At 32.3% G+C, this 15,372-nt stretch overlaps 1 protein-coding gene across 5 annotated transcripts; it reads right to left on the bottom strand.

Annotated features, from left to right (window-relative positions):
* Positions 1-2,621: 2,621 nt before the first annotated feature.
* Positions 2,622-6,151, bottom strand: LOC101217926 (membrane-anchored ubiquitin-fold protein 4). Of its 5 annotated transcripts, none has more exons than XM_004147958.3 (4): positions 5,732-6,151; positions 5,224-5,444; positions 4,448-4,618; positions 2,622-3,089 (listed from the first exon to the last, which is right to left on the bottom strand). In XM_004147958.3, the coding sequence occupies exons 2-4, from the start codon at positions 5,351-5,353 to the stop codon at positions 3,034-3,036; spliced, it is 357 nt and encodes a 118-aa protein (XP_004148006.2). In that variant the 5' UTR covers positions 5,354-5,444; positions 5,732-6,151; the 3' UTR covers positions 2,622-3,033. The 5 variants fall into 5 exon arrangements, with proteins under 5 accessions (XP_004148006.2, XP_011651547.1, XP_031737937.1 ...); XM_011653245.2 differs by having other exon boundaries at positions 5,224-5,474; positions 5,732-5,980; XM_031882077.1 differs by having other exon boundaries at positions 5,224-5,438; positions 5,732-5,936.
* Between the last annotated feature and the right edge of the window lie 9,221 nt (positions 6,152-15,372).

The following is a 15,372-nucleotide window of genomic DNA, read 5'->3' as shown; positions in this document are numbered from 1 at the left end:
AATCCTCGAAGTCTCTTGTTGGGAAATGAAAATTCACATCTGAGGTGGTTTGTTTTCGCAGGAATTTAATATTTTCTTAGAATGAGCATGTATTTGCAGATATATAATAAGTCCAAACATTTGGAGCATGAGTTTTTGAGATTTTCATGTCGAGAGGACCTTCTTTTTAGTTATTTTACCCATCTTTTTCTTTTTCTCTTACTAGATGGATACTTCGTGCATGGTGTTGTCTATGGCATGTTGTCGTGCCTGCATGTTCAAGCAAACCCTTTATAGTACATATATATATATATATATATTTTCTAATACTATTTGTAGTGAGTAACTACACACCATTTTCACATGCAAGAGCCACATCCACTGAAAATATTATGATACACTATATAGGGGTAGGGGTATAAAACTAGTTAGTCAATCCTTCTTAATTGGATTTGTATGCTACTAAAGCTAGATAGTGCTCTCTTGCTCACTAGCCTACAACAATCATTCTCCTAAAAGATGTTTTTAAACGTTTGTGAAACTTTTATCTAACTTGTATAGTTTACTTTGTGATATCTTTATGGCTAAAGTATTATCAACCACATATATCACTCTTCTTGGTTAGATCCTACATGTTTTTATTATTTTAGAAAAAATTTCAAATATAAATATAAATTAGTATTTATTCTAACTGTTTTCAAGTAAACATAAGATTAAGTAAATTATTTATAAAATGTAGTAAAATTTTAAAATCTATAAATGATAGACAAAAATACACTCACGTTATCCATCTCAATAGAAAATCTAAAATTTTAATATCTTAATAAATATTTTATTTATTTAATAAAATATTAAATTAATATTAATTATTTTATTTAAAAAAACACATAAAAGGTATATAAACTACATTAATTTGAAAGTAAATTCAAATTAGTAAAAATAAATGTGTAGAAATAAAAATTTTAATATATTTTTTAAAGACTAAACTTTTAGACGTTCTACATATTTTTAGACATCTATAGAAATATTTATACAAAATAAGTAGGGGTCTTTTAAAAAATTATAACAAAGCGATAAAATATTTACATTCTAAAGAACAATTTTGAAAACGAAAAAAGCTCATAGGTCAATGTATGTGATTAATTGGCATTCATCGCTCGCGATTATTTAGCTTTGGCTATTCTTTCCTACACGATCGCTTAAACGATCTTGTAGATTTGGCACATGATCGTTTACAGTTTACATTGATCATTTACATTTAGCAATTTTTGTGTTTAGATTTGATACGCGATCGTTTATATTTGGGAAACAGTCGTTTAAATTTGGCTATTTTTTTTGTATGCCTTAATAAATAAGATGAGCCTTTATCAGATTTTATCTTTTAACATATTTATACATAGATTTAATAATAATAAGTTCATAAAAAAGGAAAACAGAATTAAATTAATAAAAGAAACTTCTTCCCGAATAGGTTTTTGAATGATGAACAAGTATGTATACATTCATTCATATAAAATATGATCAATTCCCATCTACCATTGCGTATTGGTACTTATCGAGTATAGAATAGATCTGCTTCTTTTTGTTCCTACGAATAGAATCAAATTGTTCCATTATTACTAAAAGAATAGACTAAATATTAATCCTGGATCGTTTATTTTTGACAATTCAATATCCTAACAATTTTCTTTTACAATATTTTATATTTGGCACATTGTTTAAGGAATGACAAACAGAATGACAAACAGAAATATTTAAAAAAAATGGAGAAGAAGAGGAAAAAAATCACTGTAGATAAGAGAAAAAGACGATGATAAGGAATAACAAATTTGAATTTTTTTTAAAAAATAATTTTAAAAAAAATGGTCAGTTTCGTGGGTTTGTTTTTTCACGATATTGTTGAAAGTCTCAAAATTTGAACCAAGATTTAGAATTTGAATTTTGGACATTTTCCTGCGACCTGATTATCATTACTATTCTTAAAGGCTTATTAGAAGAGTGAAAGTTCTCCCCCACAAACCAACACGAGTACTTTCAGGATACTTTGTCCTCACTCACATGCATTTTAAAATTTTTTCCAATAGGTAACTCAACATAGAGATTAACTTTGGAGTTCCTATGGTGCACCTTGTTGGTATAAGTATAACTCTTTGGAGTTCCTATGATCGAGCCACCGAAAAGGAAGGTGGGTTATACCTTGTTGGTATAGGTATAACTTTTAATTCTTTTAAGTCGATTTTATGTCTCCCTAATCTCAAAACAATTGTTCCAAAGATAAGAACTTGAAATTTGTCAAAAATATAACAAAATATTAAAATATTTACATTCAATTTATTCTTTGTTCTATTTTTTTTTATAAAAAAAAAACCTAAAAACTTTGCATAAAAAATTTTCAATTTTAACTTATTTTTTTTTTCAAAATTTGAAATCCATGTTTTTCTTTCTTTTTAGAGACCAAATATAAACCTTAAACCGTTTGACAACTATATCCTTTTTAGTTTTTAATTTATGAAAATGAAACATATTTTTGCATGCTTATCAATATGCAAAATGGGTGATCCTTAACCAAATTTCAAAAGACGAATAAATTTTAAAAAGTACATTAGACTTGAAGTTTCAAAAACAAGAATCCGAAAAGAAAAGAGCAAAAAGAGTAAAGACTCAAAAACATTAACTGTAGAAATTATGGGAGGTCCAGTTTGGTTTAGTTTTTACACGTGCTGAATTCAGATGTATGACATACAAATCTCGGGATCAAAGTCGACCCCTCATCTCTTTCTGTAAAAATAATTTTGAAACAATCAAAACCCACCTACATTACATACTTCAGACTACTACTCATTCTATATATAGATTCACACGACATTACATATTCGTGTCACGCAGGATCATCCAGAAATGAACCATGTAATTAATCAGGCATTCCAACTTTTGTTATACAGTGATATTATATTCTCTTGCAAGCTACAACTTTAATGCGACCCCCAATTAGGCTGGCTGGAACCAGCCCCTCGCAAACCGCAAGCTTCATTACCATTCATTCATCCGTACTTCCTACAATATGGAACACGAACATACGTTTTTTGTTGGGGTCTCGTCGACCTTCTTTTCTGTGGACAACAAATTAAGTGTCTAGTAGTCAGCACACGGAACAAAAGAGTAAGAATCCCCATGTGAACAAAAATTAATGCGCCCATCAATCTATAAACATGAAACTCAAAATACCTACAAATGTCTTACTTTAAGGTAAATTACATAATGGCCCGGATTTGTACGCTATATTTTCAAACTTTCTTCCTATGATATGTTTGTTTGGCATCGGTTTTCTATAATAGCTAGTAGCTCCTAATAGTCCTTAACTGAAAGGCAAAAGCTGACAGGATAAACTAATTGTACGCATTTTACAAAAGGATTATGCTTCATTCTTCACTTCCTCCCCTCTTTCCATCTGATCATGATTCATGCCACAGGCAACCAAGTTGCATCCCCATAAGCAACGATAGAAACCTCAAAGCTCAATAAGAGGAAATCGAAGAGATAAAACAGGACAAAGAAAGAAAGGGGGACAGATGAGAGAGAAATTAGGAGGGGCCTGAACGAAGATCTAAAAGAGGAATTGGGGAGAAGGAGAAGAAATGAGGGAATACTATTCATTGTATTGTGGCCGTCACATTTCTTAACTCTCGGATGCATAGTTAAAACCTTAAAAAAGAAAAGAAAAGAAAAGAAAAGAAAAGAAAAATTCTGCCTCCTACATCTATGAGTATGAAATAAACTGCCAACCTCCACAGGCAATTTCTAGACAAGAAGAGAGGTTACATCAGCACACCAAAATTTAAAGTCATCAAAACACAATTGAAATTTTAATTTATTTCAAATCCATGAAAAAACTAATCACAGCAATTAAAGTTTAATTTACAAGAATTAAAAGCTAAAGATCAAATAAACACAACATTAAGAAGTCATCAATACTCAATTTTGTTACCATTCAAAAGGTAAAATTACAATTCATCCCGGTTTATAGAGGATGTTAAAGCACCCAAGTAGACCAAACCCAATGATAAAAACCAATGAAAAACTAGAACATAAATCAAAGAAATTACAATTGCCCCCAATCATGTTATACATCATCAGAATCGCTGTAATGTGTGTGTATACACTGTCATTTACTAGTTTAAACTTAAGTGGTAATCTCACCCACGGATATCATGTTATCATCACAACACTGGAAACCCCGACAATATTGATGCCAATTATGAATTATGAATAAATAAATCAGGCATATCCCATTACCTGCAAAATCTTAAATATTTTTTGCTTTTGCTAATGACTAAAGTCCAAATAAATGGAGCATACAAATACTAGATGACTGACACGAAGATAATATATAACATCACGTAGTTATCAGTAGAATGGCTGAGTATTAAAGGTAATGCAGAAGCACATATAAAACTTAAAGGATGGCTACCTGATTTTGCTTTTGCTATAGTTGGCTGCACCACGACATGCATAGTAATAACTCCTTTAGGAAGATCGCCAAAAGGCACTCGACATTGACCAACAGTCTTGTTGTTTTCTAAAATCTTGCCAGCATTGATCAGTTTTACGTCATTTGCTGCCTTGGGTATAACTTTCTTATCTAAAAAGTATTAAAAACATTTACAGTAGTTAGTTTCACTATGGATGGGAGAATGAAGCGAGATAGAGAGATGCAAAGTAATTGGAAGCAATAGCACTTCAACTCACTCAGCCGTAAAGGAAGACATGAAGATAAAGCTGGACACTGTATTCACTCTTATGTAACCAATAACAGAACAGACCCCCAAAAAATGTAAAAAAAAAATTTCCAGCATGTTCAACAAAGACAAAGATGGTAATGATTAACCTTTAGTTCTGTGTATCATCATGAGAAGAGTTTACATACTATACAAGACTCCTGGCAGAATCCATACCTTTCGGTATTTCTTCATAGCTGGGGGGAAATCAGTTATTTCTTATTAAAAGTCACAAGTTGTCTTTCTCGCGTATGATAGTGTTCAACTTCTAAGTTGAGCTAGAGGGTACCCAAGTCAAGGAAGTCAAATTTTGAAAGAGCAAGGTTGGATTAGACACAATTACTGCAGAGTATACAGCATACGTGCTTACGATTCGACAGTTGCATTGCATACAAAAGTAATTCAACAAATTGAAACTGAAACACCACAAGAGCAAAATGGAACTAATAACATGATCCAATTCACTGACCTTTAGGCCATTCTGCAACAATCCTCTCCTTAACCATGGCTATAGTTGAAGTTGGGGAATAACGAAATGGACCGATATCCGATCCATCATAAAGTCGGAACTTAAGCTCGATCAAATCTTCGTCCGGCATTTGAGGTCTACCAGTAAAGACCCAGCTTCATCGCCAGTAGCAGCTTCCCCCGAAAAATCCTCCCACACAAAACACCCCAAGCAATCTACCACTACCAAGATGAATTTAAAAACAGCAAAACCTGAAACCGGGAATTCCGAAGAAAGAAGGAAAAAAAGAGCGCATCTGAAAACAAGCTGAGACCGTAATTGACTCAGGAATAACACGGAATGAAAGTAAATAAACCGGAAGAAGGAAAATGGAAAAGAGATTGATGAGGATGAATGGATTTAAATACAATTGAAATTGATAAACAAGATGCATCATCACCATAGATCATGAGAAAGGAAAAGAGAGAAAAAAAGAAAAAGAAAAAAAGGAGTAGATGGAAGGGAATACCTGAGTAAAGAAGATGCGGAGAGAGATGTAAGGAATCAGAAGCTTTATCTTTTAAATGGAGAAATTGTTAAAGAGAAGAGAGAGAGGTTAAAGAATCGCGGGAAGAGATCTTGAAATGAGAAAGAACCCTAGATTTTGCTCCCATCACAATATACCATTAATCCTTCTTCTCATTTTGGTTTTTTTCTCTCTATGCTTTTATTTTTATTAATAATAAATAAATAAAAAAGAAAAGAAGAAGAAGAAGAAGAAGATTCAGATACGTGCGAGTTTTGATTTCATTGGCTCCCAACTTCCATTATCTCTTCCATTTTTCTTTTTCTTTTTTTCAACTTCCATTTTGATTACAAAAATAACGACCCAACAAACAAACAAACAAATAAACAAATATCAACTTGTAAAGATTAAAATCATTCTTATGGTTGATTTCAATTTCAAATATCCTTATTAAAAAAAAAAAACATTTAACTACATCTTACAAAATAATTATATATTATACTACTTAATTATTTCACATCAAATCAAATTTTAAAATAGTGTCAAAAACTAATGTTGCTCTAATTATCTTGTTCATATATCTATCTTTCTTAGTTGTTCTATTTTATTTGCATATCCAATATCTTGGATCTTGGAACACAATGATTAAAAGATATAATATTTTCAAGGTTGATTTTCATTCTTACTGTTTTTTTTTTTTTAAAAAATGAGTTTGCTTAAAAAGTTGCTAACAAACCCTTCAAAACAAGAATTATCTAAAACAGAATAAAATTACAAATGAACCTTTTAAAAAATAGTAAAATATTAAAATTATTTATAAAATCTATCAAAAATTCAGTGCTATATTTTATTTTTTTAAAAAAAGTATTATATTTTGTTAAATTAAGAAAATGGGAAAATGATCAATTATTATACCTTAGGTACATCATAAATTTATTATGTCAACAGCAATTACATGAATATAATATTAAATATACAATAAGCGTCTAAAAAATTCATAATATTAAATTAATTTAATAATTTCTCCCTACAAAGTTTTTAGCTTTGGGAAATAATTATATATATCTTAGTTTTATGTGCCAAAAAAATATAATTGGATATAATTAGAATAACAAAAAAAGAAAAAATTAACTCAACAAACACATAAGAAGCCGTGAAGAGAGTGAAAGTGTGTGATTTTGGACTTTTTGGTTATGTTGCATTTTCATTTTCCATGGTTAGTTCCTCGGATATGATAGTAAACAATCTCAATCTCAACTTAATTAATAAACATCTACAAAAATCAAAATCCATAAAAGAAAACAAAAAATTGGTGATTACTCGATTATGAAAAGAGATATAGTCGATTTATAGATGTGCTAAAATTGTGTATTCGTTGAAAATGATTTGATTAGTGTTGATTTTATAATGAGATGGTTTTTTGTGGAAATGTTTGAAAATGAAATGAAATAAAATTGTAAGTGGTTAGGATTTTGCATGAGTTGTGAGTATAAGACAATGAAATGTAAAGTAGTTAAAGAAGTGATTATTTTGTTGACAAGAGAATTGAGGGTAACATATATGGAGTAGGAACAAAGAACAGGAATAAGTTGAAGAAAGTGAAAATAAAAAAGTTAAACCATGGAAAAGTAGATGGATGGTTGAGAAAAACTAGTTGATTTGGTAAGTTTAAGCCTGGAAAATATGAAAAGGATGAAAAATGGAAATGAAAGTAAGTTGATTGATACTAAATGTATTAACGTCTAAGATTGGAGAAATGAAAAACGAAAAGAGGGAGTGGAGTGGATTGGTTTGAGTGTGTGGGGTTTGTCGGTGAAAAGTAGGGGGGGGGGGAAGGGGAAGAGGTGGGATGTGGTGTGGAAAGGAGTATGGTAAGAAGGGTGGAGGAGTGTTTGTGTTAGGTGGGAGAAAGCGATTGGTTGTTGAGAATGTAAGCATTCCGATAACAACCCCTTCCATTTTGATCCCTTCCCACCTTTTTCACATCTTTCTACGCGGCGGCCCCAAGCCTTTGACCCAATCTCCACTCAAACCATTTTCCTTCTTCTTCTTCTTCTTCTTCTTCTTCTTTTCTTTTTTATTAACAATTCAATTCAATTCACTCATACAAAACTTATAGTTGACCTTCAAAAATTCAGCCTTCATTTCATTTATGATCCAAATTTTGTTTTATCAAACAATTCAATACTAAATAAAAACAATTTCTTCTTTCTTATTCTATTCAAAGAAAAGTTTGATTTTAATTCAATATTTTTGTTTTCATTCAATACTAAACAAAATTTTAGAATAAAAAAACAATAATTTATTATTTTTCTAAAAGGCCTAATTTTAGTGTTTTTGGATATTATTTTTTAAAATAAGTATGTCTTAAACACAAAAAGAAAAATAGTGTTTGATTTGGTGTCCTAAATCTCACGTATCTCACTGTGATAATACAAATTATATATCTAATTAAATAAGAAGTATTTTATTTGATATTTAGATTACATTCATTCAGACCTAATGAATTAAGTTCCAAACTTGTATGATGTCACATCGAAAAAGTAGTTGGTTGACATATAATAATAGTTTATGTTCAAGTTATAACCTAAAACCTTTGCAATAAATGGATACGAGTTAGGTGTCTTACTTTAGTAATAGTGGACATACATCCTCTTTTATAACTATTATATGAGATGTAAGCGTCACTACAAAAAACTAGGGATTTCTAACATCGAGAAAGACGCCAGGAAACAAAACATTGGCACAACATACCACTCTCGAGTCCTTGACGCAAGCCAAGAGGCGTCGATTTAGGGGAGCAACCCCGACGTCATTCTTCAAGATGTTGAGACTGCTCCACATTTTTTATTTTTAAATATTGATCACCAAGTTTTTGTTGACGTCCAAGGAAAATCTGTTGAAAAACAATAAAATTGTGATTTTATTATTAAACGTTCCCCGACGCCGAGGACAGAAACGTCGAAGAAAGTTGGAATAAATATTTAATTATTTAAAGTTGGAATAATGTTAATGTTTAGTTTTCTTCCACGCCATTAGTGAAACGTTGACTTTGGTCTACACTAACACCGATGTTTTACTTTATGTGGCAACAGAAAAAGACGTATTGCCCGACATTTTCAAGCTGCGTTGGGAAAGGTCGAGAACAAAAGAAAACAAGAGAAAAAAAAGTGAGAGAGGCCGAGAGCTTGTTCGCCCTTCGCCATCGCTGTTCACCATCCGTCGTTCGTCGCGTCATCGCTAGGGTTTTCTGCCGCCCACCGTCCTCCATTGTCGCTCACCCCCGTTCATCTCTCAATCAAGGTTTTTTTTTTTTTTTAAAAGAAAAATTAGAAAAATGAATATATATATATATTATATAATGTATGTTTTTAGGATTTAGATTAAAATGTATGTTATGTATTAGAAAAATGTTTGTATGTAATGTGTGTATTGATATTATGTGTTGATATTATGTATTGTTATAATGTATGTATCCAAATTTAATTTCAAATTTCAAATTATTTTTAGATTTTAGTATTGAATTTGAATGTGTTAGATAGCTTGTAATTAAAAAGGTTGACGTAATTTGTGGTTAACTTATTTTACGACTATCATGTAGTTATGGTAGTCTAGTTTTTTATGTCAATATTAATTTATAATCTGTTAGTAGTGTTGATGATTCTTAGGTAGCTTTTAATTAAATATGCTAGAACTGTTAAGTAGATTTAAACTTAACTTCAGTGCAAGTTGGGAGATTGAGCATACTTATTCATGGAGAAAGTGGTGGAGTATTTGAGAGGAGAGATAGAAGACCAACCTATTTATGTTTTAGGGTTTTTAACGAGATGGACAAGAGTTGGATGAAACTTATGAATAGGTTTTTGATTGAGTACAAAGAGAAAGAGTTTTTCAATTTTTAGAGGTTGCAAAATATCACGTCAATAGTTTGCGGACATATAAGGTGTCCATGCATGCATGCATGCGTCAATAGTTGCACAAAAGATGTATGAATTCAAATTGAGACGCGTTGAGGGTGTGGAGCAACATCTATTAACCACTGAAATAGTCCTTCATATATAGACTAGGTGTATCATGGAGAGCCTATAAACTTTCACAGAGGTATGCAAAGATTTGATGAATGAATGAGTAGTAGTAATCCTTTTGATGAAGGAACTAGTAGTAACTCATTTCCTAAAGAAAATGAAATGTTGGATACGTATGTTGCATGTGTCACACCCCACCCCGAGCACCTGCTTGCTTGACTCGAAATGTGACGTGAAGCCAACCAACGTCGTTATCCTTCCCTAAACAACACCAATTGACCCTAACTATAGATATTTAATCATGCTGAATAAAACATACACAACGAAAAGTAGAAGAACATAACTAACACAAACTTCTTTACATAGAACAAAAAAAGTTTAGGCTAAATGTCATTACATCCAGACTATCCTTTTTAGAACCAAATAGAAACTACAACTTGCTTAACCTCTTATCAAAACTTATGTACATAACATGGATAAGCCTAAGTACTAACCAACAACAGTAAAACTATCTACAACTTTTGCACAACAGACTTGGAGACAATGGTCAGACTTGCAGATCACGACCTTTACCTGGAAAGTGAGAAAACATTTGCAAAGGGAGAGCTAAATAGCCTAGTGAGTGATGATTTTATAAAATATATTTTAAAACAAAATAACTTTAATCTTTTTCATAAACTTATATGAGTATAAAATCTTTATTATCTCTTTAAACTAAACTTTTACTTGTCTTACAAATATTCTAACATTCAAGTACTCTTTTATTTATGTATACTATACACTCAGGAAACTCGATCACGGTAGTAACTAGCTCGACCTACCGTGCTTGATCTATATTCTCGGTCAAGATAGCAGAGCGTTGATCATACTATCTTGCCTAAACTTGGTGGTAGCAGCTAAGTGTTCAGCTCAACCCTTTACCCCTAAATTTCTATGCACATTGATCGTCGAGTACTTGGTATATAGAGTACCATGGTTTTCTCTTTAAACCATTCTCATTAAACTCATGCTTTTCAAATATCTTTCTTAAAACAGAAAACTTTACTAAATGAGAACTCAAGCATACTCGTAAAACATGGCTTGCAATATTAATAGACTTAACCACAAATACATGCTTTAAATTATTTCTAAATAACACACTTTAACACTTTTTAAAACATGCTCGTAAATCAGTAAACTCAAACATTCATACATCAATGTATGCATAAAAACATTTGATAAATGATAAAATTTACAAATTAATTTAAACTTATTTTATCACTCACTGCTCGAAGCTCAAACCTTTGGTCTGCAGACTTGTCTGATATCTTCTTATTCTGAAAGAATTGAAAAGAACTCCAATTAATTTCATTTAATCATGAAATCATCAGAGCTCTACTTAAAAATTTTCAAAATATCAAAACAACCCAAAAACACCCTTTTGACATGGCTAGTGTGCATGGGGTGGGTGGCGGATCTCTGGCCGTGCGCTAACCTCGCAAGACGTTTTCGCGAGCCCTGGCATGCCTGCGTGCTAACCTCACGAACAAGCACGTTGCACGCTTCACTTGGCCACACACTAACCTCGCAAGAGGTTTGCCACCCACCCTGGCAAAGCCTGCGTGCTAACCTCACACACAGGCACGCACTGCGCCTCACCTGGCCGTGTGTCTGACATCTCGTGTAGCCTTCATCGCGTGCTTCCTTGGCCACACGCTCGTTGCACGCAGGTCGTGCATCCAACATCATCCTAAATGCAATGCTAACCTTCTTTAACCTAAAATACATGTCCATCTTGCCGAGTAACCTCTGACACTCGGCCAACAACCTCTACTGCCCATAAACTCATAATTCAGCCAAATATTACTTATCTTTTAAATCTTTATAACATAAAATCCAAAACTCAAATGAAAATACTTTATTCTACAAAGTTGCTCTAAATTGTTTTAAATGTCTTACTTCAAATTTGCAGACAATTGTTTTTTGTGATGAACTCTATAGCCCCCTAGAAGTGAACATTGTTCATATTTCTCTCGAGAATGACCTTTCTCTTCTCTCTCCACTCAACCTCAACCTTCCCTTTCTCAAATTCCTTAGTTAGCCCAAAATTAGAAAACAGACTTAATTTGTGAACTTTTTAGATCAATTTTAGTCAAAACACACAAGTAGTTTGGAGAAAATGTTCATCTGAAGTGACCTATTTATATTAAAGTCTGCATGAATCTTTATTGATACCTCCTACAGCCGAAATTTAACCTATGTATGCATATGACACTTGAAATTCACTTAATCGACTCCACTTCTTCCCCATCTTGCCAAACTCCACTCAAAATACGTCTAACCCAAAAATGGAAAAATATCAAGGACATGCCAAAACGCCAAGCCAAACTGCCAGCCAACCTCTCTAGCCTTGTCGCAAACCTCCAAACTCATGGTCATGCTCAAAATAACCTTTAAAACCATGTCTTCTCGCCAACCTTAATGCCTCACCAACCTCTCAAGCACTTTCCTCACCTAGCCAACAACCAAAACACTGATCCTTAGAGGTTCACTTTTTTTCCTTCTCGACCATACACAAAACGCAAAGATAACCTCTAAACACATCCCTCTACATCAAGTCTTCTCGCCAACTAACCTTTAACCAAGCTTTCTTGCCTACAAAAAATATCCAAATAGCCTCTCAAACTACTCTTCTCGCCTAGCCCTCAATCAAAATGCCAAACCTTAGAGGTTTTCCTACTCTTCTCGGCTACACAACAAATGCCAAGATAACCTCTTTTCTTCTAGTCCTTTGCCGCTTAGAAAGCATCCTATACGTCCACACTAACCTCTTCAGAGGTTTTATTCCCCTATTGGCCACCCAAAAAAACCTCTAAACGCCTCATCCAAAGGCAAAATGCCAAACTTCCATACTTAGCCAAATTTTCTCTTCTTTTTCAAATTCACATCTTTAACTTTTTAAACCTTAACAACTCAACCTTCCCTTTTTCTAGTTACCATGACACCTAAAATCAAACCCCTTTCAAGTTCTTAAAAAAAATCTAAGTTCGTTAGGATTTAGGGTTTACAACATGATTTCCAAGCTAATATTGTACATAGAAGAGATGAAGGAAGATTTAGAGAATGAAATGTCGTTTAATAGTGGGGTATATTTAGAAGAAGATAGAACAAACGTGGTATTTTAGGAGTTATTAAACAAAGCAAGTAGTGAGCTATACCTAGACTGTTCAGAATTTTCATCCCCAACTTTTTTGTTACGATGATGCATGTGAAAGTTCTCAATGGTTGGAGCAACAAGTTCTTCGACATGATGTTTGATATAATAAAACATGTGTTTCTAATGTATGGTACCAATATTCCTAGTTCATTCTATGAAGCAAAACAAAAACTGTGTGAGTTGAACCTGGGATACGAAACTATTCATGCCTTTAAGTATGACTGTATATTGTTCTGAAAAGAGTTTGGGGATTTGTAGCAGTGTCCAACTTGTGGTGAGTTTCAGTACAAGGTTAGTTCTAACAGATCAGGAAAAAAATATCACAAAAAGTATTATGCCACTTTTCATTGATGTCGGGATTACAAAGCTTATTTGTATTGCAAGAAAGCTCGACAGACATGAGATGACATAAGGATAAACAAATGAAAATAGAGGATGTCTTGAGACATCCATCTGATGAAGAGGGATGGAAGCATTTTGATTATAAATTTCCTAATTTTGTTTCAGATCCACGGTATGTTCGTCTGGTGTTAACTTTAAATTGATTTAATTCTTTCAGTCCTATGAGTACCTCGTACAAAATGTGATATGTGGTGTTAATTCCTTACAATTTGCCACTATGAAAATGCATGAAAGAGTCAAACTTCTCATGTCAATGCTCATTTCTGGTCCAAAATCTCCTGACAGGAAAATTGATGTGTACCTACAACCATTGAGGAATTGAAAATTTTGTGGACTTTTGGTGTGTGTATATATTAGTTGCATGCAACCTTGTGTGGACTTTTGCTGTGTGTATGTATTAGTTGCATGCAACCTTGTTGTGGACAAATAATGACATCCCAACATATGGTGACCTAACTAAGTGGGGTGCGAAGTGGTAGCAAACATGTCCCATATGCATGAGAGATAGATTTGAAGTGATAAAAGCTCTACGCAGAGGAAGACTTTATAGAACTATTGCTCAATTTAATTTGAGAATCCCAAAATAACAATACATTGGCAAATAATAGAGAAACTAATTTTCTTATTATAACTTAAAGGCTAAACATGTTTTCTAATTATAGATTAGAAAGAGAAAAACTTACTTAGTTTGACGCAATATAATTAATAGCGAAATTAAATATATTATATTTAACTTAAATTAAATTTGAATCATATTCATATATAAATTTCTCTCCTAACAAATATATTTAATATGAATTCAATTCACATTAAATTAATATTTGAACTCATTTAAATATTTTATCTCTCATAAATTAATTTTGAATCATATCCAAAATTAAATTTATATAATAAAGTTAAATTAAAATACAAACTTTATATTATAATGTATTACGATGTAATATACTAATTCTCAAAGTAAATTTGAATATTTCAAGTTACAACTGATATAAATAAATCTCATTACCCTTTACGAGCTAAGAATGAGACCTAATGGACCTACAAATTAGAAGCTACAATGATATGAGATTAATTGGCTGAATTCATTAACTACATTAATTAATATTCGTTAACTGTATGTACACTCCACTAAAAACTCACAGCTGAGCTCTTCTCATTGTAGATATATTTCTATGTTCATGGATATAGACCAATAATAGTAAGTTAGTCCTTCACGAGTGTTCGTAACACTAGCTAGGTCAAACCCTATCAGTGCTCCTCTAATGAAACAACTTGTTTATGGTCCAACCAATAAACAGAAACCCCTCTCGTGTCATAGAGAGAGTATGGTCATTTGTTCAAGTTCCGAAGACACCATTTAAGAGAACATTCGTCTACTTAACCTAAAGTCGAGAATGAGTGAATTCCATCTTGTATAATTATGTTTCCAGCTCCCCACTCGATCTTGTCTCCAAAATGATAAGCATATTGAGTCAGAAATTTAGTCATTCTCACTCGTACAAATTAAAGGACAATCTCTTGCGAACAGAAGTTTATAATACACTTAGGATTAAGATTAAGTTACCTAGGTTATTCTAATAAAATAGAAACCTAACTAGTTAAGGGAGTTACATGTAGTGGTTACTATTTCATGGTCCGATCTTATGCAAGCTCATTGCATAGGATATTCTCACTCCCATGTCACCTACACAGACACATTGGATCATTGCATTTGTATCAAATAAAAAGTGAGTTGTTTCCATAGTATTACCAGGATAAGGTACCCAACCTTATCCCTATACTACAGACACTTTAAGCTAATCTAGAACATCATCATTGTATGTCTCTACATACTGTTCAAGACTCATCAAACAACTTAGAATATTAGTTTATTGGATTTAGGTTGTTAAAACAAAATTAATAATATAATCAATAACATTTATTGAAATTATAATAATAACACTTTATTAATAACGATCAATGAATTATCCTTACAATCTACAAGTTTTAGGACATAAGTTCCAACAAGATCGTCATTCGAG

This window comes from Cucumis sativus, chromosome 3, assembly GCF_000004075.3.
Source record: "Cucumis sativus cultivar 9930 chromosome 3, Cucumber_9930_V3, whole genome shotgun sequence".
Taxonomy (NCBI): Eukaryota; Viridiplantae; Streptophyta; class Magnoliopsida; order Cucurbitales; family Cucurbitaceae; genus Cucumis; species Cucumis sativus.
Note: the sequence above shows the minus strand (reverse complement) of the source record. Positions and strands in the feature narration are given on the sequence as shown.